At 40.8% G+C, this 23,382-nt stretch overlaps 1 protein-coding gene across 9 annotated transcripts in view; it reads left to right on the top strand.

Annotated features, from left to right (window-relative positions):
• The first annotated feature begins 253 nt into the window (after nucleotides 1–253).
• The window catches only part of CREB5 (cAMP responsive element binding protein 5), a 257,188-nt gene continuing 234,059 nt past the window's right edge, over nucleotides 254–23,382 (top strand). Inside the window, exons 1-4 of one of the 9 annotated variants that reach the window (XM_051808305.1) lie at nucleotides 309–342; nucleotides 1,319–1,423; nucleotides 1,575–1,629; nucleotides 4,439–4,497. In XM_051808305.1, the coding sequence (XP_051664265.1) occupies nucleotides 1,421–1,423; nucleotides 1,575–1,629; nucleotides 4,439–4,497 (117 nt within the window). In that variant the 5' untranslated portion in view covers nucleotides 309–342; nucleotides 1,319–1,420. Of the gene's footprint in view, nucleotides 343–1,318; nucleotides 1,424–1,574; nucleotides 1,630–4,438; nucleotides 4,498–23,382 lie in introns of those variants that run through there. The other 8 variants (XM_051808303.1, XM_051808304.1, XM_051808302.1 and 5 more) reach the window with 8 other exon arrangements.

Genomic DNA, 23,382 nt, shown 5'->3' with positions numbered 1-23,382 from the left:
CCCGGCCCGGCTGCGCCCCTTCCTTCCCGGGCGTCGGTGCCAGACCCCGCGACCGCGGCTGCCCGGGGGGCGGGACGCGGTTTCCAGGCTGACTCACGCCCGCCCCGCCCCGCACCCGGCGGGGCGGGACCGCCCGAGGCCGCGCCCCCGCCCCGCGCTCCTGGTCGCCCCTCTCCCCCCCCCGCCCGGCACGGACCGCAATGATTTAGAAGTTCAGGAATCCCACGTGACGTCACGGAGGGTGATGTAATGCTTCTCTAAATAGAACGTATTGTAACCGTCCCTCAGTCCAACGTGGTTCCTCCGGCCGCGCTGCCGGTCCCGTCCCCGCCGCGCCGGGCGGTAAGTTCCTAAAAATACAGGGCTACCCCGGGAAGGCGCCCGGCGCGGCGCGCTGCGCACCCCGCAGTGCACTCCGCATGGAGCGGAGCGGAGCAGCAGTGCCGGGGTGCGCGGCTGGGGCAGGGGCAGCCTGCGGCTGCAGGGGCTCTTCCCTCCGCCACCGCATCTGCTTCGGAGGCAGCAGCGCCAGTCCCCGCCGCGCCGCTGCCGGCAGCGGGGATCCCGCCGCCCCCCGTCCCCGCCGTGCTCGGGGAGAGGGGACGTGAGCGACTCTCGAGTCCCGCGGAGGGTCGGGCAGAGCAAGGCAGGGCGGCGGGGGACGGGAGCGCAGGGTCGCCGAGCCGCGGGTTAGCCGGACTCCCCTCCCACACTTCGGGGAGTTTGGGAAGTCTGCGTGTTGCTTCCCGGGATGGGCTGGGGTGGGATGCGGCGGCTGCCGCGGGGCGCAGGCAACACCCCGCTGCGTGCTGCCCCGAGCGGAGCGGGCGGGTGGCAGCTCCCGTTGGAGGGGCCGCGGAGCCCCCGCGCCCGCGGCGGGACGGACGGCTCCGGACGGCTCCGGACGGCTCCAGCCCCCGCGTGTCCCGGCGGCACCCGGCGGTGACAGCTCGGCGCGCGCTGCCCCGCCGTCCCCTTTCCCCGCAGTCCCCAAACTTCTGGACAAGTTTCGCGGTGGCGCCCGGGATCCCCAGAGGGCCGGGACCCGCCGTCGGTGGCCGCGGAGCGGTGCGCGGGGCGGTGCGCGGCCGCCTTCCCCGTGAGACATCCCGGGTGCCGGGCTGCTGCCGGCCCTTACGTCATGCTGCGGGCCGGTGCGGGGCTGATGCTCCTTTTCTGATGCCGTCGGGTGCAGGGCAAGGAGGAGTGCTGACAAGGTTCCCTCTCTGCAGTCTCGGTCACCCTTCTCAGCCCCTCTGCTCCACTCATCATCCCCTTCCCCAGCTCCGCGTCCCTGCGCCACTGTCCTCTCTTACAGGGGTCTCTCTTCCCCCAGCGAAGTTTTCAGGACGATAAGAGCTGCAGGAGTGTAAAGGGAATACTTGCTAAACTCTGCCTCCTCTATTATTTATGTCCAAGCATGGTGAGTGATCCTTCATCTCCAGGGCTCAATATTAGCTCTGCAATGGGAAAGATAGAGGTTGTTTCAGAGATGGGGGTAGGAATAAAGGAAAATGAAATGTCCATATGTTGTTTGGTTTTTGGTTTTTTTTTTTTTTTTTTTTTAAATCCAGAACGATGTGGGAAGTGACTTAAGCAGCAAGATTAGAAGATTTCCATACATTATCAGTAAGAAACAGGGCTTAGCTAGAAGAAACTGAAGCTAGAATAGAAGCATAATAGTTACTGTGAAGCATCTTTTTTGGGCTTTCCTTGAGAATGTGCAGTTTTTGGAGGGATACTCACCCACTGGCGTGCACTAGACTTCCCCTGTCTGGCCGTTTGGACAAGCAGCAGTGTGTCAAGTAACAGTGGTGTCAGAAAACTTTCTTGTAAGACACTGTCATGCAGACATAATCTAGAAACTGGACTAAAAGAAAATTGAGAGGTGGAAGGTGAGAGCTGAATGAAAAACATAGCATAATTTGTGGGGATTTTGCTGAAGGAGTTATGCTTCCATAAATGTATGGTTTATTTTAAGTATAAAAGTGTACAGTGGTGAAAATCCTTGCTCGGTAGTTTGTAACTTTCATGTAGTGAATGAGATTGTTGCTATCAAAAGCTCAAAATTCTTTATAAAAAATGGCTAAAATCCTTATTTGTGACTCCTTAATCCTAAAGGGAGCTGTACAGGTCGCAAAGCACTAGGGAAAAGCGTGATTAATGATCAGTGATTAGTGATAAGTGATTAGTGGTTTTATTCAAACTGTTACCTCTGACCAGAAGCACACATCAGAGGATTAACAGGCTCTTTAGATAAATGCTCATTAGTGGAAGGGGGAAAGCAAAGATAATAGGCATGCACACAGGGACAACTTTCTAGGAAAATCATTCCTGTCTCTGGCATAATAAGCTCTATTAGCAGAAAGGCTCTTTAATTTAAAAGTTGCTTTTATCTTGTAAATCAAAGATGGATGTAGAAGTTTGCTGCGCTATTATAGCCTAAATTTTCCCATATCCACTAGATGTGGATTATCTCGGTAGTGATATTTTATTAAAAAAACCCCACCACAATTGAATCTGTAAGAAACTGAACATTCCCAAGTGCTAAAGCCCTGCATCCCTGAGGCATCTGCTCCTAACAGGCAGAGCAGCTAACTAGATGGCGCAGTCCTGATCTCTGTGAATATATACTCCTGGGTTATGAACTTAGCAAGTAGCAGCTTGCTAGGTGTCCTTCAACACTTACAACAAAGTTGATTCTGTGCTGGGTTGGAGGCTAGAAAGTGCTATGAGTTTGTAGTCACATTTTCCATGTCAGTTAATCTAGAGAGTTAAAGGCTATTGGAAAAATTAGTCTCATTTACTGAAAGAAATGGTGAGAGAAAGAAGAGAATGAGAGAAGGGCAAATAGCTACAGCTTGGGACATAAGTCTTGATTGGACTGTTTTTTACTGCTTAGATGAAGTACGGCTCTGATAGCCTTAATTAATGAAGCCTAAAAGCTCTCGGGAGTTTTTCCCCCATCTATCTCTGGCAAAATGAGAGATTTTTTTTTTAAAAAAAGTCACTAAAAAGAAAAAAACAGTTGGTGTGGTGGTTGAACGAAACAACTTGGACTTGACTGTACCCTACAAATTTTAGTAAGGAGCCTGTTTTTATGATAACTAAGCAGGGATTTCTCATTACGCTTTATCATGCATGTATTGTGAAGAACTGGTATCTACTGCTGTCAATAGACTTGGGGATGTTTCCTCTGTCACGTTAGTTTACATGGGATTTATTTTTGGTTTCATCTGTGGAGATCATCAAAGTTTCAAAACTTTAAATGAAACACTTCAGTGTAACAGGAAATAGAAATAATGAACTTACGGCATAAAAAGAAACTACTGTAATCTTCTATTGTTACATCTTTAATTGGAGACTCTTAGGAATAGTCAGGCTAGTACTTAAAATCAAAAAGTTTTGTAATAGCATATAAAAAAGGCAATAAGTGCTGTTGCCAGTCTGGAATATTGGATGGCACTTTTCCAGGATTTAAAATTGCAATATTTTTAAACGTTTACACATTTAGAACAAGCAGAAACCTTTTCCCCTCACCAAAACACCCATTTATAGTTCAGCTTCAATTTATCAAACTCTAACTCTGCTAATTTAACCCGCTGAATGTCTTATTCAAAGAAAAGGTAGAAGTTAGATTGTATATGTCATTTCATTTATATCACCATTTAGCAAAATGACTTACACAGATAAAGAGTAATAGGTGCTTTTTTAATTTGATGTTCACATCTTCACTTTGAGAATCTAAAATGTGCTGCAATCATTTACACATATCCTGTGCGCTGCCGAGGAATCTTCTGTAAAAGATTGTTACAGTGAGAGCTAGAGTTCACTCTGGAGCTGATAAGAGAGAGGCAATCTCCCACTGCCTTCAGAAGGTAGCTTTTACATACTAAATCTTTCAGCTCTGTGTGGGCAGAATCTCTGAGCTCAGTAAGTCTTGCAGGATGATTTGAAACTGGGTTATTAAGTTGTCTGCTCGTGGCTCCCTTTAAAAACCTGTCTCTGTGCCCTTAATCAAGGCACGAAGATCTTAAATATTGGAAGAGCTCTTGCAAGGTTGTTGTTGCTTTTAAAACAATTTATTTAATCAAGGACTTTACTCTTTTGTTATCCTGTGTCTCTAATTTCTGCTCTTAATTAACTTTGTGGATTTCCTATAAACCTGTTGCTTTGAGGACTTATACCTATGTTAATGTATGATTAGCCGTCTTTCGAGCTTAATTATAATTTCAGTGACTGTCTTTCTTATAAACTCTTTATTATGAGAAAATGATTTCTGAACAAGATTTTGCAATAAAAGGAATAACAGCAAAACTGTTTCTGCTTAAAACATTTTTTAAAATTATTCTTAAGGACCATATGATTTATTATTGGAACAAACCGGTATTTTTTCTCAAGGCCCATAAACACTGATTTTTCTTGTAACTCATTACAGGAATACTCTACTCATCAGACGCAGTTGCTGGAAACACAGATAGATGTATAAACCAACAGGTATTTCAGTTCTTCTTCATAGGTCCAGGTGATTCTTTTGCTTTGATGTGGTTTTGGTGATCCCATACTAACCAAGTTAACGGTAGGCACATATAATTAAGCTAGCCTATTTGGCTTAATCTTAATTCATGTATTAATTCTCACTGATATGAATACGTAGGAGTCCTGGTGGAAATATTTAAAATGCTTTGAGATTCTGTCAGTCATAAATACTGACTCCAGGGCTGATCAGACAGCTTGGCAGGTCACTCTGCAATATTTCAAAACGATTTCTGTTGATTTGCCTTCTCTCTGTGCTGCATGCTATTTAACCTCTGAAAAAACCCCCCTTATTTCTAGGTATATGATATATTCTGCTCTGCAATATATAATGCTCCAGATCTTTTAGGCCTCTAGCCCTAAAAAGGATTTTTAAGGCTTCTGCATTTCTCTGCCTTGAGAAATGATCAAAGTTGATCATAAATTTAAAGCAACAGTTTGGAATAAGAACTATGAAACATTTTTTCCTCTTACCAAAACTCATATTACTATGCTAATTTAAAATTCTTAAGGTGTAGTATTCTCTGATACAGACAAAACAGTTATCTCAGACAACATCTTATCATGCTGTATTTTAACAGTAGCGACATTATAGCAGTAAGTACAGAAAATAGCTTGACATGTAAAACCAAAATCCTGTTATGGAAATACATTTTTTTTTTTATTTACGCATGTAATCAAATAAATAATTTAAATTGTCTCAGGTGTACATAACAAGCACAATATGACATACATAAAATAATTGTTTTGCTGATGCGATAAAAGGACTTGTTGAAGCAGATAAGCTGTTGTGTCTTTTTACGTCCGAGGAACTGTTGTGTTGGTTCGTGTACTGATTGTTTTGCTCTTATTATGGCTCATGTTGAAGGGGCAATCCTGAAACTTTAAAATAATAGTTCCTCTACTATTTTTCACTAAGATGTTATTTGACTCTGTAATTAAAATTACTGAGAGTCAGCATTTTTTTTATTAGCCATTGCATGGGAAATGCAGCTGTTATTTGCCCTTAGAGAGTTTGGAAAGGGTTGGTTGCACTGGTTTGTAAGTTTCTAGATTGTGATATCAAATGCTATTTTAAAAACACAAAGAGATTTTCCAAGGATTTCGCTGAAGGCTGTAGGATTTTTGAAGGAAAACATTGAAAGCTTACAACAATTTCCTTAGCTTAAAAGATGTTTTGCTTTTGGTTCTTGTTTCCATCTTATATTTTTTTGAGAACTTGTTCAAGAAGTCAGTCCTACACACAACTTGAAACACTGTCATCAGCAGTGTTTGTCTACGTGTGCCATTTTAATAATCTCATCCTTTGAGCCAGCTCATGTCCCTGTCATGCCACCCTGCCACAGAAGGTGATTTGAAGGTGTTGGATGCAGCCCCACTTGGCCTCAGAGCTCCACTTAATGGGTGATAAAACCGGCAATGTCTTTAGAAGAAGCCAGAAGGAATGAGATTTGAAATTAATTGGGAAAAAGTACTACAAAGCCTCTATTACCTTTGCTAGCTGATTCTGCTTTTCTTTGACTCTGAATGTTTTCATTGCTCTTACTAGGGTACTGAGACCTCTGTTAGTTCAGGAGCTAGGCATGGTTTGATCTCACCTGCAGCTTTCTACCCCACATAAACTCTACAAATAACTTCTATTGCCTTTTTAACTTTTGCAGTGTTTTCTCAAACAGCTTGCTTTGGGCTCATCTCAATTTCTTTCCTTGTCCTTGGGTGCCACCACTCAGTGAACATTTCGATGCAGTTGAAATGCCAATCTCAGTATGTTTGTGTATTTTAAAGTTTTTTGTCTAGGGATGTATTGAGTTTAAACTAGTCATCCTTAAATACACTGCCTAATTTAATACAGAGAAATGTATTTAATTAGGCTGATTTTTCTCATTTAGAGGAAGCTGCCTTTTTGCCTATTTACTTTGTGGGCTTGTACTTTCAGTTACTCTTTTATTGCATACAAAAAAGTGTTGTTCATCACCACCCTTTTCTTATCTGTTTGCAAGTACTCAGAAATTAATTTGGGGGCTCTGTAGCACAGTAAATGTAATCTGAGATTGAGTTTAGGATGCATTTTATGAAGTGGCTACAACAGTAAGCACTAAATTGAGATTTTACCATATTGTACTCTCTCTCTTTTTTTATTTTAATTGTCCTTTAAATCTTTCAGTTCTGGAGTGCTGAAAATACTACCTGCAGAGTAGTATTCTGCCTAAGTAAACACTCAAAGATATGGATGATGATATTAGTGGGTCACTTGGTCATGTATTGATGCTGCAAATCAACTGCCAGTAATTCCGTCATGGGTGAACTAGTTTACCGTCGTTCACAGTCCAAATATACCTCTCACTTAACTTTTAAAAAAACTTTTATTCAACAGCAATAGTCTGTTGCTAGGTAAGGAGCTACAAATTGTGAATGGCTTCAAGTTGTGCCAGGAGGGGTTTAGATTGGATATTAGGAAAAATTTCTTCATCGAAAGGGTTGTCAAGCATTGGAACAGGCTGCCCAGGAAAATGGTTGAGTCACCATCCCTGGAGGTAATTACAAGATGTGTAGATGTGGCAGTTGGGGACATGGTCTCGTACTGGATTTGGCAGTGCTGGGTTAACGGCTGAACTTGATGATCTTAAGGGACTTTTCTAACCTAAACGATTCTATGATTCTCTAATAGTAAATCATACCTCCACGGGTGCTACTCTGAATTAATTTTAGCCAGTTGGTTAAATCTGGGCTTGGTTTTTGTTCTGGTTAGGTCAGTGAATGAGTTTGTCACTAAATATTTTTAGGCACCCAGCAGGAACTCCAAAGGTGACCTGATGGCAAAGAGCCTGGAATTGTGCTTGTCCAGAAATGGCACTGTCTGTATTAGAAATTTGGGCTCGCCAGGACCTCATGTATAGGACCTCATCTCTTGGGATGATTGTAAAATGCAACCTGAAGAAACTAAAAGTGGAGCAATGGAGTAGGAAAAAGATCACCAATTGTTCTGGTCAGAAATATCTTTTATTACCTGTTGTTTAACTTAATTATTGAATGAATGCTTTAGCTAGAAGAAATCTTTATTAAGAGTTTGTGGCAATTTCAGCCACCACATCAGCTTCCTTTTTTGTAACATAAAAAAAAAGCTCCTTTTGCTGGCCATGGTTGGGGGGAGAGGTGGCATTTGCATATTTTTTTCAAATGTTGAAGAGATCAAGATCAACATCTGTAGAGACTTTGATCATTTTCTAGAGAGTGCACAAAATGATGGAAAAGAAGGGATTCTGTAGTTAAAAACAAGTTGAGGAATTTTCCTTCTTTCCTTACTTTTACGTCTGTAAGTGTATCTGTGTAATACTTAAAGATTTTTTTATACCTGTTATTAAATACAGTCAGTGTAAGTTTCTTTTACTGGATGTGCAACGGAAAAGTATTTAAAAAAGATAATGGGAGAAAAAAATGAATGATGTAAAACTTAAATCACTTTCTACAATTCCCATACTGTTCTTTCACTATTCAGTGCTAATAAACCAGCTCGTAGACTCAAGCTTGAAAATAGGTTAAATTCAAGTAATGGCTGGTTTATCACAAAAAGTAAGAGAAAGCAGTAATTTCACTATTTTGATGAGAATCTTTTAAAGACAAGTTTCTCTAAATAATTTTCCATGAAACTAGAAAGCATCAAAAGAGCCATGGGTTTTATGACTGGCTAAGGAGAATTACATTCTTGTGGATTTAAAAAATATCGCAGTAGAGCCTAGTTCTCCACTCACCCCAATACAAATCTGGAGCAACTCTATTGAAATGTGGAGTTACCAACTGCAGTAACACTCATTGAGAAGAAAATTAGATTCACGGGCTCTATTCTGAACGTAGCCTATCAGTTGTGCGCTGTGCAAATCCCATTATTAAAGTAATAGCCTTACATGTCACGTTAAGGACGGCTGTTTCCCCAAGATGAACATGTTTGTAGCTCTCCTCATCTTGTGGCTACTTTTTAAGGGGGCAGGGGGATATTGAGAATACTTATTTTCAGCTCAATTAATATTCCTTCCGTGCACTCTCCTTCCTCTCACGCGCTTTATGTGTGGGTGCGCAGTCTGCACTCTCCATCATCTATCTGTCTGTGTCTCTTTGGCTGTGACAGTCTCCACTCTGGCCTCAGGCTTGCATAACATAGATGAAAAGCCCACCAAGATTTTCAGTTAAACATGGCAGGATATAATTCTGCTCCTAAATATGATGTGCATTTTCACTCTTAACGATGCAGCTGTGAATTGGAAGTAACACCTTAGACTTCAGTTATGATTCATTATTGTGGAGTTTTTGGGTTTTCTTTTCAGTTTTGGAAAAAAAAATAGATAGAGGGGGAAAGAAGTGGGGAGGCAGTGTAGCTCAGAAGTGTTAATAAATTGGAGTATTTGTTTGCAGCACTGGAAAGCAAGACCCAGGCCATTCCAGCATCTTGCACAGTTCCCAAGCTGACCTGACAGCGAGAACAAAGTCTTTGAGAAATGGGGAAGAATATCATCACTGCCTGAGCTACGCTGATTTTTTTTTTAAATAGCAATCAACAGGGAATTTTGGATGAAGAAAAACACTGTAAAGAGTGATAAATAGACAGTGTCCAGTGTACAACCCCCACTTTCCTCAGCTCTAATCATGTATGCTTGCTTCCAGTTTTCTTCATTTGGCCCAGGATTTGTGGGGTCAGCTCTGTTACTTTTGAAAGTGGTATAAATCCATTGACTTCTCTGAAACTGTGTGGAGTGAGGGTATGGCCCACTGTTGTTTACTAATGGCACACAATGGGCAACTTCTGTGTATAGTCTTTTCTGAGAGGATAGAACAAATATTTTTAGGCCTTATAAGAACTCTGGTGTGCAAAGGTTCTCTGGACCCTTAACAATCCAGAGGTTAATTTAAAAAAAAATGAAACAAACCCACAGCTATTATTTCATTGCCAAACATTTTTAAAAAGCACTATTTATGTAGGCCCTATATAAGCACACATTGTTTTATGTTCCTTCTGCTGGCTTTGCGTTTGACTAAACCATTATTCTCAGAGTGCTGCTGTGCTGAGATCATCAGTGATGATAGTGTGAAAACAAACAAGTTTTAGCATGAGGAGTCACTATATAATTTGACAAGGAGGTTGTCAGCACCAAAACATCCACATTAATTTCATCTCTGGTCAAAGCAAAATAAAAATCAGATGGCTAGTGGGAAACAATACATTCTTAGGAGGAAGGGAAGGGGACTGGATCTAATTCTGCAAGGTACTGTGTCAACCAAAAGGAGGACCCGTCTCAATTCCCATTGAAGTCAATGGGTGTTGAGGGCACTCAGGACTACTGGCATTGTGTCCTTTTTCTCCAAAGTTTAGTAAAACTGCTGACATGAAACTAAACTCCTTATTAATTCAAACTGCTAGCAAGTTCTTCGGAGAAAAGCTCTTTTTGTTAAAGGTTGAGATATGCTCCATCTCTTCAACAGAGAGCTAAAAAAGTACATATTCTAATTCTGTAGCCTTCAAGGAGTCCTTCAACATGAAGAGTTCTGCATATACCTTAATGGTACAAAAGTCCTACTTCAGAGAAAAACATTTCTGGCCTCTGTTACATTACACAAAATAGGGAGACAGCTTCCTACTTTGTTCTATCGAAAGTGATCTTTAATATTATCAGGAATGATTTTGTATTCCCTAGTGTTAAATTAAAAAATTTGGTACTAATGAATGCAGCTACATGTAGTCAAATAGGTGCTGTGAAAAATAATCAGATATGTGAATGCCCCCCAACTTTCTTTTTTTTGTTCCTCAGTGGAAAATTATGGTGAGCTGTTTTTAACAGAAACAGTTAAAGTCAATGAATCCCAGATGAGTCAACTAACTTAATAATACCCTAAAATTTAGGAGTTCCAGATAATTTATTTTACTGCTATACTGTGGCCTTACCTTTGAACCTCTTACTGCATTATCTAAGTTGACTGCAGCTTGCAGGATACACAAGGAAACACTATGGAAAACATTGCTCCCTCTGTAGCAATCAGAATGCTACATGTTTTATTTTCTCTCTCATACTGTCTGATTCTATACAATTTTTCTTGCCAAAAAGTTCTTATTCCAAAATATTAAGACAGCCTATTTCTAGGCTGTCAGTCTTCCAGTTTTCATTTCAGAGTTTTGAGTCAGTGCAGTGTCAGCCAAAAACTTTTCAACTGACTGAAAATTTTTAGAGACAGAATGAGCTTAGAAGAAATATTTTTAGCATTGTAATTAATTCTAAATTAATTTGTAATGAGGACAATAAGAGATAGGATGATGGCTGTTTCATTAAGCTAGTCATGACAATATATCGGATTTTCTTTTTAAATTTGTATTTGCTATGTTGATTTCAAAGGTACTGAGGATGCCTTGCAAGGTAAGGGTCAGTTCGACATACTGTGCATGCAGAGCTCCTTGTTATATATCCTCTTTTGAGGAAATAGCCTTCTTTGAACAGGGGAAGATGTGACACTGGGAGTGCTGCTGAGCCCTGTGGCCACGTTGTGTGGTATGGCAGCCTGTGATGCACGGTGGGTGTGACTGTGGCAGTGAGATCCACCTCACGCCTCTCCCCACTAGCAAAATTGCAGCCATCAGGGTTCAGGTGTTTTCAGAAAGCCCAAGCAAGATTTCAAACAAGTCTCTCACTTGGCTCCACTGCTAGAAAAAACTGGATAGTGAATTGCCCTTGTTTACATTTATAGAGGTGTTAGTGCAGTGTAGCACCTGAAATGGGCAGGTATTGCATGGAGAACACATTTTGTAAAATATCAGTTGTTTGTAGGCTCACATCACAGAATTTTAAGAGCAAAACCAAGTCTGCAATCTGGCAACTGGTCCTACATACTGTAGGACTTTTTTTTAGCCTTTTGTAATTCTGTGGATAGCACTTTCCTCACGTACCTAGTGCCTTCCTACTAATCATCCTCAAAATATATGCTAAAAAAGCATCATCCTTTTGGTGCCTACATTAAAATGCCAGTTATTTTTCCATTTAATGACCAACTCTGCTTGGAGCCACCTGTGCTCTCAAGTATGGTGTATGAGATGGCCTCAAAACTGGCAAGGTCCTGACAGAGCCTCCTGTCTCTTTCTAAGTCCCATATTTAGCATAGAGGGGATTTCCTTACCGTTGCATAGAGAAGACAGTTGGGCCACAGAGTTCTTCTCTTCACCTTTTCAATCCTGAGTTAAATCAATTAGCAGTTGCCAGGGGTAAGGTAGGTGCCCTGTGAGCAGCAGTTTTGGAGAGGAGTACACCTGGACTGTGCAGCCACGCTGGTGACATTTTCTGAGGCAAAAATTATTCACCAAAGACTTTGACACAAAGTACTTCACTGAAAAGCATGGAAGCCTGAAAGTGTTCACAGTTACAGATCAAATTTTGTGAGTAGCTTCAGCCAAAATAAAAGGGGAGGAAAATATGTGAAAAAGTCAAAATACTCTCTTTCAACATTTTTTCAAAATGAGATACATCTCCTTTGAATATTGACTTATATTAAGGAAGACATAAGGCACTACATCTTTCAGAGATTTTTTTTTTTTATTGAATAAAGTCTTTTAGGTTGATGCAAACACTTTTATGTTATCTGTTTTTATTTGTCTGCTCTTGGTTTAGGGGGCTTGGGTCTCTTTATCTTTCTTGTCTGAACAATATAATTCTGTTCATATAAGACAGGGACAAGCTCCTGGAAAGCTGTATTGGTAGAAAACTTCAAATGGCTGGGTAGAGGCCTTTTTTTGGCCATACCTCCTAAGTATTTCCTAAGATTTGGTCTGATCTGTTTTGATCTGACTGGAACAGAGAAGATTATTGCCTTCCCTGGAGGGCAGTGCAAAATTGACTCAATCAACTGATGGGATCAGAAAAAAATTGGCTGAAAGAAACCGTCTTTGTACAGCAACTTTGCTGAGAGTAAATTCAGTAGAGGCTGTCTTCTACTAAGAATGCCGTCAGAAATACTTTGGACTTTTTTTCCATTAAATAATTGCGTAATCGTTAAATTCATAATTTGGAGAAAATGAAAAAATAGTCTCTTTTGGTTATGCTACTGGCTTAGGTTTTTAGGATTTTTTAAAATTTATTTCTTCTTTACCGAAAATGTGGATATCTTAAATGGAAACATCTTATTGGGAATTATCTGGGGGAAGTTCTGATAAAGGCCTAGATTAATTTAAATATTCAAGGATGGATTAGACATGAGCTGAAGGAATAATTAATGTTTCCTAGGCACAGCTTTTTTTTTTTTTTGGCTTTGAGCATATTAGTTTCTCATTTTTTATCATGAGACATAGTGGGTTTTGATGAGGAAGAAATTCTTGTTTATTCTAGTTGTGTGGAATTGCTTTTCTTAAATCATATGTAGTATTTAATCTTCATGTGATGGCTCTTTAACTTGTCTTTTCAAGTGTGTGTTTTGGTGGCTTGATGGTATGTAGAACATTTCCTTCCTGTACTTCAGCATTTCTAACCAAAAATCTGAGTATGTTTGAAACCTTAGCTTATTCACACTTCCTAATCATAATCCCCTTGGTTTCCTTGTCAGCACCTTTGTGGTATTTCTCTGGACACCTCTATCTAATATCTCCAGAGGTTATTCTACAGAGTAACCTTTGACAAGATCTATTACTTACTACTTACCGCTTTTAACAAGGTGAAAAGAGGTCAGTCTCTGTAAAAAGCAGGCATTATTAGAAGACTGCTGTAGAGTCTCTTGGTGGCTTGTACATCTCTTCTGGCAACACTGAAAATCAGTTAAGCCACCTCCTCTACAGCACAAAGTAAATTACATTTATGACTGGATATGACTCTATGTAGGTAACATACGTCCTTGGGAAAGTGGTTACTTCGTGCATTACAAAGCTCCAGGTTCTTTGTCAAGATTGTAGCATACTGATGCACCCACTGGAATCTGTTTTTGCTGTCAGCTTCAAGGGTAACAGGACTTCAGGCTGCTAGTTTCTGTATGATCCATTTAACTGAATTTCATGGCCAATGCTAATGTTTGCTGCTGCAAGGGTTGAATTGGTAATTTGGTTACACCTCCTGTCAGAGTTCAGGATCTTCTAAATGAGAGCTGGTGTTGTCTGTTTCTTTAACCAAATTAAGATGCAAAATCTACCTCTTTCTGATTTGAAAGAACGGATTGCAAAATCTCACTTAGTCAAAAGAGTAACTACATGATCCTTTTGGCTGATGTACAAAATCTTAGAAATGAGACAAAACATATTTTCTCCCAGATTAATTAAAAAGATGAGAAATTGTTCAGGAGAGTTTAGACAGATCCCAGAAGTATTGAAAATATAATTTAAAATGAATGTCTAGTCAATTTATCTGAATGCATCCTCTAAAACATGAATGAAAAATCTTTCCAGGGAGCTTTGAAATATCTTAGTCTGGGATTTTGCCAATGAAGGATGACGATATTTTTAGTCTGGTTCTATCAGTTACTTACCACATTGTGTTCCTTCATGGTTTCTGTACATGTAACTCTTACAAAAACTACTGGTATACCTTTCATATGCAAATAGCTATAGTACAGGGAAAAAAACCCCACTATCTGAGTTTAACAATAAAGATTTTTTCCTCTCAACCCCAGACACTGAAAACCAGCTAACTTTTTGATAACATGGCTTTAACTATCCAGAGTCTATCAATTAAGCACATGCAGCCAATGCCTGAAATGCTTTGTCTTGGAGTAGAGTTTAAATTTGATTTACCTATTGGGAGCCCATTGCCACATGACTACTGTACATGTATGGCCTGGGCAGCTGGGGTGAAGCTCTTTGCAAAAATTAGGCATAATAACTGTCTTGAGAATATTAAAAGGTATATAGGAAGAGCAGGTTATAAATGTGAAATGTATATTACTTTTTGCTTCAAATAAGAAAATGAAAAATGAAGAGAAATAATGCTTTTTTCTTTGGTATGATCATATAGAGGTTAAAATATAAACTGCTAAGGCAAAACAACTTTCTGCAAGATGAAAAAGAGATTTCCTTGGAGTGTTGTGGTTCCTGATGTTCTGCTTGTTTCCTGTGTCAGCAACCTCTCAAAAATTAATTCACTAAGAATTTACCTTTAGGAGTGTTTGGCATATTTCTTTTTTACAAACCCACTCTTTATTTTTCAGCACACAGACAAGTCCTTTTTTTTTTTTTTGGTGGGGTGGTGGTGATGATGGTGTAATTTTAATTTTATTTTTAATTGCATCTTCCCCTTTGGTTCAAACTCTTCGTGGTTGGAGATTTAGTAATTTACCAAACAAATTTGCCTTCATCTTAAGTGTTAACTTTAGCCATGGGATACAGCTTTTAATTTTAAGGGCTCTGGTCTTGCTGAGATGAGCAAGTGTTTGCAAAATGTTTCTTTGAGACTGAACTCTAGAGAATGAAACCAAGAGGTTGTGAGGCATCTGGATACATCAACATGGCAGACCAGGAGAGGAATATACAAATCTTTACTAACAGAGAGATGGAAGAGCTGCCAGACAGTTTTCTGGTCTGTTTTTGGAGTGAGAAATGTAAAGACTACCTAGTGGAGACTTTGGAGGCAGGAGGTGGTGTAGGACCAGAATCAGACTAGCCAACAGTGGGTGAAATCTGCTTCTTTCCCAAAGCCTTCTGGTTTTGTGGAGGCTCTGAAAAAAGCCATAAAGTCATCATCCACAGGTGGAATCCATCCCTGCTAGCAGCTGTTGAACTTTTACAGTAAACCTAAGTCTTAACACAAATTTAGTGCTTTGTGCATTTTAAGTTCCTGCCACCAAAGTAAGGTGCTGCCAGAATAGAAAGAAATTAATATCCTATGATATGTTAACTCACAGTTGATGAATGACATCTGATTTATATTCTGTCTGAAAAGCTTGTATATGTGCTTCTTTGTTTGTTTATTTTACTTTTCCCCCAGACTAGCCACAAAAAACTTACTGCTCATCAGTGTAAAATCTTGCACTGACTGAAGGTGGAATTCCATGTACAATTGCCAAAAGGAAAAAAAAAAGCAGAGGCTGTAGTGAGAGAGAAAAGGAAAAAAAGGTGATATCTCTTTCTCTTTATTCCCTTTTATGCTTTTATGCTTCCTTTTACTCACGATTTTCAAATATTATCAACGTTAGAAATGGTACATGTCCCATTTTTGTTGCATTAATGCTATAAGGTGGAGTTATGTGGATTTTAGTTTTCTTCAGGCAAGACAAAAGCCTCTGCATGATGGACAAGCTATCACTTAGAACCAAACTCCTGCTCATCAGTTCCCTGAACCAAGTGGTAGGTGGCACACAGCTTTGCTCCAGTCCCCAAATTTGGTGGCTGGGCAGTCTCTCTGCTGAACTACCAAACCCCTTATTAAGTGTAAAAGACTGTGAAGCTGTAAATACAGAGACAGTAAGTAGTTGCAGTGGAAGGTAAAGGCCAAAGAAGTTTAAAGGAGTTCAAAGAAAAGAAGGAAAAGACTCAATAAATCCTTATGAGTGTGATGACTGAGAAGATGAATTCCCTTAGCTTTTGTTTGTGCATAACTTGGTTGGGAAGATTTAGACCAACTTAAGTGCATCTTAGATTTTCTGTAAGGTACCTGTGTGACAGTTAACTTTAAGCAGATCAAATCACAGCTACAGATCTGTTAACAGTGGAGAAATTCACAGCTCGCTCTCTCTCCTCCACATGTACCTATGATGAGTCCAAAAAAAAAAGGCTTTCTTTCCAAAATGTTCCCTTTAATTTTAAGTTTTACAAACTTGGAAATGGGAGGTCTGCTTGGCCTAGGTGGGTGCTTGCTTGTCTCCATGGCTATGGCTTTTTTAAGCAATTTTTGATGATGTGCTTGGTTTGAATTAGCTGGAGCAGAAACCCGGAACGTGAGGCTGAGGCTCTTCATCAAGAGTTTGGGCTGTGTTAGCTTTTGTCACTCATGCATCTCCTGATGAGGAGGATGTATCTCTCCTCCCTTCACTGGTACCTGCTAGATAAGGGAAAGGCACATCCCTTGCCCTGCCTTTTCCTGTAACTTTCTTGGTAAGCAGTCTGCCTGGGCTCCCTACGTGAGCACAAGCTGTGGTACATGTATCAGGGAACGCCCCCAACTCTAAGGTCATCAAAATTTTGTCTAAACATGATGTGCTACAGTGTTTCTAACAGGAAAGATCAGCTTATCGGTGCAGAAGAGGTGTTTGCAGATTTCTGAAGGTATTTGGTGGTGGTAGGACTTGTGGTAGGTGGGTGAATATTCCTTCTTCATAAGCTGGAGGATAGGATTTTCCTTTCTGGTAGACCATGCTCAAGTGACGAGCAGCTCTGTGCTCCTTGAGCAGCATCTTCTGGTGGCCTTCTGTGCTCTGTTTCTCAAGGCTGCTGAAAAAAATTTGGAGGAAACAGCCCCAGGCGAATTGGAAGAAGGGTAAAAGTGTGGAAATGTGATATATCCCAATCATGATGTTCTTAGCCCCTCCCGTGTCTCCAGGATAAAGTTAATTTGCCATAAGATAAGTAGATTTTCTTATCATGAAAGAATACTCCAGAACAACTTTGGCTTAAATTTCAAAGCAAAGGGAAAATGCGAGTTCAGATCAATCAGGAAGTTGGTGAAGGTATTTTGTGTCAAAAGACAAGTTCTTTTTTGGCTGTAAATATTGTTACACTATTTACAATATAGTACTGTTGTTTATATTTCTAACTTTTTGCCCATTAGAACAAATTTACTTTCAAGATGATTAAATGCTTTTTATTTTTTAACATCCTCTTTACCTGGTTGTGTAGTGATTGTGATTTCTTATGGAATAAGTCATTCAGGTTAGGTGATTCTGCTGTGCCAGCTGGATGAAAGACCTTGCAGTAAATTGGTATGGTATTAAACCAGATTGCTGCTGTTTCTACTGTTGAGCTGGGACTCTGCTCTAAGACACTTGTAATTTCTGCATTTCCAAAGGCTTGGAAAAATACTCTCATGAAAAACTAAACATAGTGAGTAATGAAGGCGAAAATTGTTTATACTAATCACATCAATTGGAAAATGATCTTCACTCAGCAACTCTTCTACCAGCAAATTAAGACAGTAAGTGAATATGTTGGTGTTAGGGACTGGCTTTACTTTCTAGCAACTTCTAGCAGGCTCTTGTCCTGTATTGTGCCTCAAAACAATGAGTGCATCTTGTCTTCCTCTGTGTGAGGGCTTTTCTTCTCAGTTATATGGTTTGTGTAAAAAACCATTACTATGTATATGCTGTAATTTGTTGCAGTCTATCCAGCAGAAGTCCGAGTTTGTGGTCTGTGTTATCCGGGCTTTTGACTGCAGGCTATGCACACCTGCTTGTACTTCAGTGGTACCTCTTCACATCACTAAACATAGTTTTTAGTTACCTTTTACAGGCTTCTTTAGATGAAAGTTTGAAAACCTGGAGGAACTTTTTGCATAGTTTTCTAAATAGTTGGAGGGAAGAAAATCAGAGCATTTCCAAAGAAAATACTAGAGGGTTTTGCTAAAATTGCGAGTGGCATTTTCCAGTGCTTAATGCTGTTGTAAGCCTCCTTCTCAGACGAATTGATGCTCAGCTGCGGTTGGCGTAGCGCGGCTCGGCATTAAACGCGAGTCGGATTCGCGGTGCCGGATTCCCAGGCCCTCTCCCTGCTCCCGCTCGCCAGCAGAGGCTGCTGCCAGCCCGCGCCTGGCGGCGGGAAGGGGCGGGGATCCACCGGCCCCGCCACGGCCCCGCCCGGGCAGCGGCTCTGGCGGCGCCGTGCCCGCTCCCGGGCACCGGCAGTTCGTGGGGATGCGTGGATAGATGAATGGATGGGTGGGCTCACCCAGGGTGCCACGGGCTACACACGCAGTAACACGCGCAAGAACTGACCCACACCGCTTCAGAGGCGAATGTTTCCCGCTCACTGAACAAAACCCTGGTGAAAAGGGGGCTTATAAAGAGAACTGTTGAGTTCGCGTTAAGAACTCGGGGCATTTTTCTACTATGTACATTTTCAATCCATTCTGTCTATTCTTTCTGCAGTGATGTTTGGTCTAAAGCAAGCTCTCATCTATCAGTTTGTTTCATGTGTTCGAGCATGCAGTAACCCAGGGGACTCGACGTCAGACGGACATAAATCTCTCTGAAGAGCAGGGGAGCTACTCAGAGAACCGACTGTTTGCAAGATCAAGATTAAAAGCCAATGAATTAATGTGTTTCTGCTATGGGGCATTAAAACCAGTTTGCATTAACAGGGATCCCAGTATTTTTGTGCTAATATGCTACTCTCTAAAAAACTGAGCATTGTAGGTGTCAGTGATTGTTTTGTATAGAGCCGGTTTTTTCCCCCCAGGAGTGCATGGAGTTTATCAGCAAGATTTAGGTCTTGGGCTTGTTCTCTCAGCATAGTTGTAAATCATTCCTAAATCTTAAGGAGAGGTTCCACAAATTCCACTGACTTTCAATGTAAGACTTCACATGCAACAACATTGATTTATTTAAGTATAGTCTCATGCCTTTTGAGAACATATCATCTGTTTAAATTGTGTTTACTGTGTGGAAGAAGTCAGCATTTTCCTGGTGAATTATAGAAAAATGATAGCCTGACTTACACTGTGACACCTGTTTAGGAATAATTTGTTAATTGCAACTTTGAGGTTGATTCTTGTGTTCTTCAACTGAATAGGTTTAGTTAACATCACATACTAATTTACTGAATAGCTACTCAGTCTAATGCAAACCTAATAACATGTAATTACCTGCTGCAGTTACTCTGCTCTGTTTGCAGAGTTCAGCTCTGGAGAAGAGGGAGGTAAAAATACATGGGATAGAGAGGAGGTCATATTCTCCACTGGTGTAAAGTTAGGTTATTCATTCATGTCAAGAGATTGCAGCTTGTAAATCTGCCACCCGCTTGCTCAGTGTTGGAAGCCTTTCTCTGAAGTAGCTCTGGTGAGGTACAGTCTGGGCTTCCAGCAAAGAGGGCTTGCTGGAATTAGCCTACAACTGCAGTGCTGGCATTTGCATAACTGCTCTTCTGAAGCATGTAACATCTTTATTTAAGTCTAATTACATTCCTAACAGCTGGCCCATGAAGTCGATTGAAAATTTTTCCTAGTGAGACAAAGGGAATTTAATATTTTTTGTGAAGTAATTCTTCATATCTTCTTTCTATGTCCTGTTTGAACATGGAGTATGTGTCTGACATTATAGCAGGCTATGTATATGCACGAATGTACTTTTGGTAATGTTATTGACTTAGTATACATGTAAAATTGTTAACTGTGAATGTGAGACTTAAAAGTGAAGCTGGGCACATGACTGAAAATTGAAGGTACTGTGTTGTATGCATAGTACTCTCACTGTTGTCAGCTGGAGCTGTAGGTGCTCAGTCAGTGAGAAGAAATTTGCTTAAGACCTATGTACTGCTGTTGCAGGCCAGATTTCAGTCTATGAAAAGCTTTATGCAATTGTAGTGAGCCCTTTTATTGATAATATTTATTTTCTTTGCACAATGTTTTTTCACGGTATGTGCTGCCATACACACCAGTAACACAGGCACTGCATAGAGATACCTCCGGTTTAGTGCAAGACCTTTAAGTTATATTCTAGCAATGCAAAAGAAAAGGTATAATTGGTCATTTTATTGTAGGAAATAGATTTATTTACATATAAAAGTGTGTAAGTAAATGTATACCAAGGGGTACAGTACATACAGGAGAGTAATGATTCCAGTGTTTGTAATAGATTTCCCAGTTGCTAGAAGGTCTATGATGGTAATGCATTTGGCTACAACAAGGACAACTGTGAGAGAAAACCTTTTGTTATAGCTCTCCCCTATGGTACAAAACATACTACTGGGAAACTGGAGAGGGACTCCTGCTGAGAAGGGGCAGTGGCCACTACTTAGTATGTGGGTACTTAGAGAAGGTACTTTTAGTGAGATAACTAATTAAAGGGGTACTGCAGCTTTCACTGTCACTGAGTCCAGGTGCATATAAAGCATATGCATGAGCTGTAGTCCCTTGGGTGATCTCAGAAGTGAGTTTGGGTTGTTTTGTTTATCTGGGGGAGGCAGGGTTGTTGCTCACTTATGACTGGGCTTGAGAGTGAAGTGCTGAGATTTCTCTAGTCTGTTTTAGCCACTAGATCCTTCTCAATTTGCCATCCTCTTTTATTTTTATTTTATTTTTTTTTTAGTCTGCCTTTGCCTGTTTTCACTATCTGGACTTCGACTTACAGGCTTCCCACCAGTCCCACTCCCTGTGCAAGGCTGGATTTTGACTGAGTACAAGCATTACATTGCTGATGCATATCAAATCTGGAACGACGGTCAAATACTCTACCCACTTGTGTCTGGCTGTTTCTTGGGGGTCTTGGATTTCTTAGGATTTAGCACTGAGTCCCCATGTCCAAAGCAGGAAGTTGTATTGCTTTTCTATTTCAGCTTACCAGTTTTCAGTCACTTACTCTGCTGGGTTTAGGAATAGCTGAAATTGATTCTTACAGTCCTGAAATGGCTCTTCTTTAACATTTTTTTTACAGTGGCGGCAACACTAATACATGAGTCTCTCCTCGTGTCTGGTCCAGTTTACAGTAGGCAAGGCTGGTGCCCTTTGTGCTTATATTTGGTAGCCAATAGATGCGGTTGTGTGCCAGACCTACTTTTTCCCCATAAACTAAGATGCCTCAGCTGGTGCTAATGGGTTTTGACCTCTTTGCTGTGCTTTTTTTCTCAGCAGTTTTGAATTGGTGTACATGCCCTGATTTATTTTTTTTCTCTTTTTTGCTAAGGTGGCTGATCTAGTATTTGCTAGTTTCTACTGATACAATGCTTTTTTGCAGCATTACTGGATTCAGTAGCTCTCTGCATTTTAGCATGGGTTATTTTGCTTGGCTGTACCTTGTTTTCTAGGTGTTCTTGTCTTTGCAACTTAACCTATGTGTTCAGCCAGAGCAGTACATGACCCACAGTGACTATTCATTCTCAACGTATTAGATGAAGGAGTTGTGGTGTTGTATTGCATTCAAATCAGTGTCTTGCTCTGCCCCGTTGCCCAGCGGGGGGTGGTACTCCTATGAGTCATCTACTATAAATGCCAAATGATAGCATCTTTTGCTTCATGATGTTCTTATTGGCAGGGTTGTGCATCACCAGCACTCGGTCACATTTCTCGTGTCTAATATTGCTGCTCGTCACAATTGCAGTGATCATGTTGCAGCTGGCTCCACAACCCAGCTGCAATCTAGACAGTTGTTTGATCCAAGTGGCACAGTTGCAGATATAGCTGGTGGTTTTGTATAGTGTTTGTGCACAGAAGTCTTTGCTAAAGTTACATGTCATGTATTCTCTTATAGCAAATTTTTCTGTCCTCAGTCAATGCACCTACAACTACATGAACTACTCACTCCCTTCCCCAGGATTACTGTGGCATTATTATATAAAGCAGTTCTGTTTCCCACAGTTGTCCATAGTCTGTATATTTTTTTTTCTTTCAGCCTTTCCTGATGCTTTCCAGATCCTATGCACAGGAGCAGAGTGCCAGCAATCTCAGTCTTTGTTCTGCCCTCTAAATTCTTCAAACGTGTCTCTATGTACTTAATCTTCACTAGAACTTATCATTGTTTTGATCCTTTCCCTGTGTAATTCAGCTGCCTGTGTTGTTTGCAAATACTTACCCAGGGTTAAATTTGTTTTCTTCTGTTGATAGTTCTACAAATGCTCTTGGCCTAAATAATGATTTTTGTCTGTCTGAATTTGAAGTGGATGGCTGCATTGGTAGTTCTCTAATGCAAGCATCTCTTTGTTCTTAATGTCTCATGGTATCAGGCTGAATTCTTTTTCTAAGTATAATTTTATTTAAGGTCACAGAACTCACTGTATCTGATTTATTTTTTCCCCCAATATTTCCAGTATTTTAAACATGATTTTCTTATTCGCTTTTTGTCTATTTTTTCCCTATACTCTTCACTGTTAGACTGAGGGAATGATGGAATTATGGAGTAAAGCTTTTAAATATTGGTACAAATTCAGGTCCTTCTCCTAAGACTGTGCAATATGTTTTGTTTGAAAATTAACTTTTTTGATAAGTCTGAACTTCTTTGAAGGTCTGAATCCCTACATCCCTTGCAGCTATCCCATTAGGCTGGTTGCTGCCACGTTTTTGGGTACTGATTATCGATGCTAGAGGATTCTGTTCCTGAGGTGAAACTTTTAAAAACTAAAAGTTAGCCTGCTACTTTTGTCAATGCAAAATGCTACAGAATGCCTCTTTAACTTTCTGAACTTGTGGGCAATTTTAGTAAGGTCAGTGGGATTTAACTGTTCTTCATCCCCTGGCATACAGCTGGTACCTGACATACTGGTACACCCTGGATGGCCTGGTGCAGGGATGCGGCGGTGATTTATCACAGGACAGTCTGTGTCTGCATGACCCATGGTGAACCATGGTGATGCAGACCTGTGTGTGACAGAGCTACTCAAGTGTCATTGGACTGTGTTTCCTGGTGCTCTGACTCCTATGGGGGTACATTTGATACAGCACAAACTAGCCTGCATTGGTTTCATGATAATAGCTCAAGGAGGATAGCGGCGTTTGAACTACCAGCCTGACCTCAGAGCCATGCCAGAGCCTCACAGGCTCCATGTAACACCAGGTAGTGTGTTTCTCTGTAGGGAGCATAGTTAATCCACTGAATCTGGTTAAGCCACCCATAGATAATTGAGAGCTGAGAGTGCTGGTGTATGCTGAAACTTAAGCACGCAATCAAGTGCTTTGATGAATCAGGGCTCTAATGATTACCCAAGGGGCAAAGCAGTGGGGAACTGGAACCAGGATTCCTGGCACTTCAGTGGGAACATGGAGA

Source organism: Manacus candei, unplaced genomic scaffold (genome assembly GCF_025592945.1).
Source record: "Manacus candei isolate 608988 ecotype Guabito, Panama unplaced genomic scaffold, ASM2559294v1 h1tg000072l, whole genome shotgun sequence".
In the NCBI taxonomy this organism is placed as follows: Eukaryota; Metazoa; Chordata; class Aves; order Passeriformes; family Pipridae; genus Manacus; species Manacus candei.
This window is presented reverse-complemented; position numbering and strand designations above follow the sequence as displayed.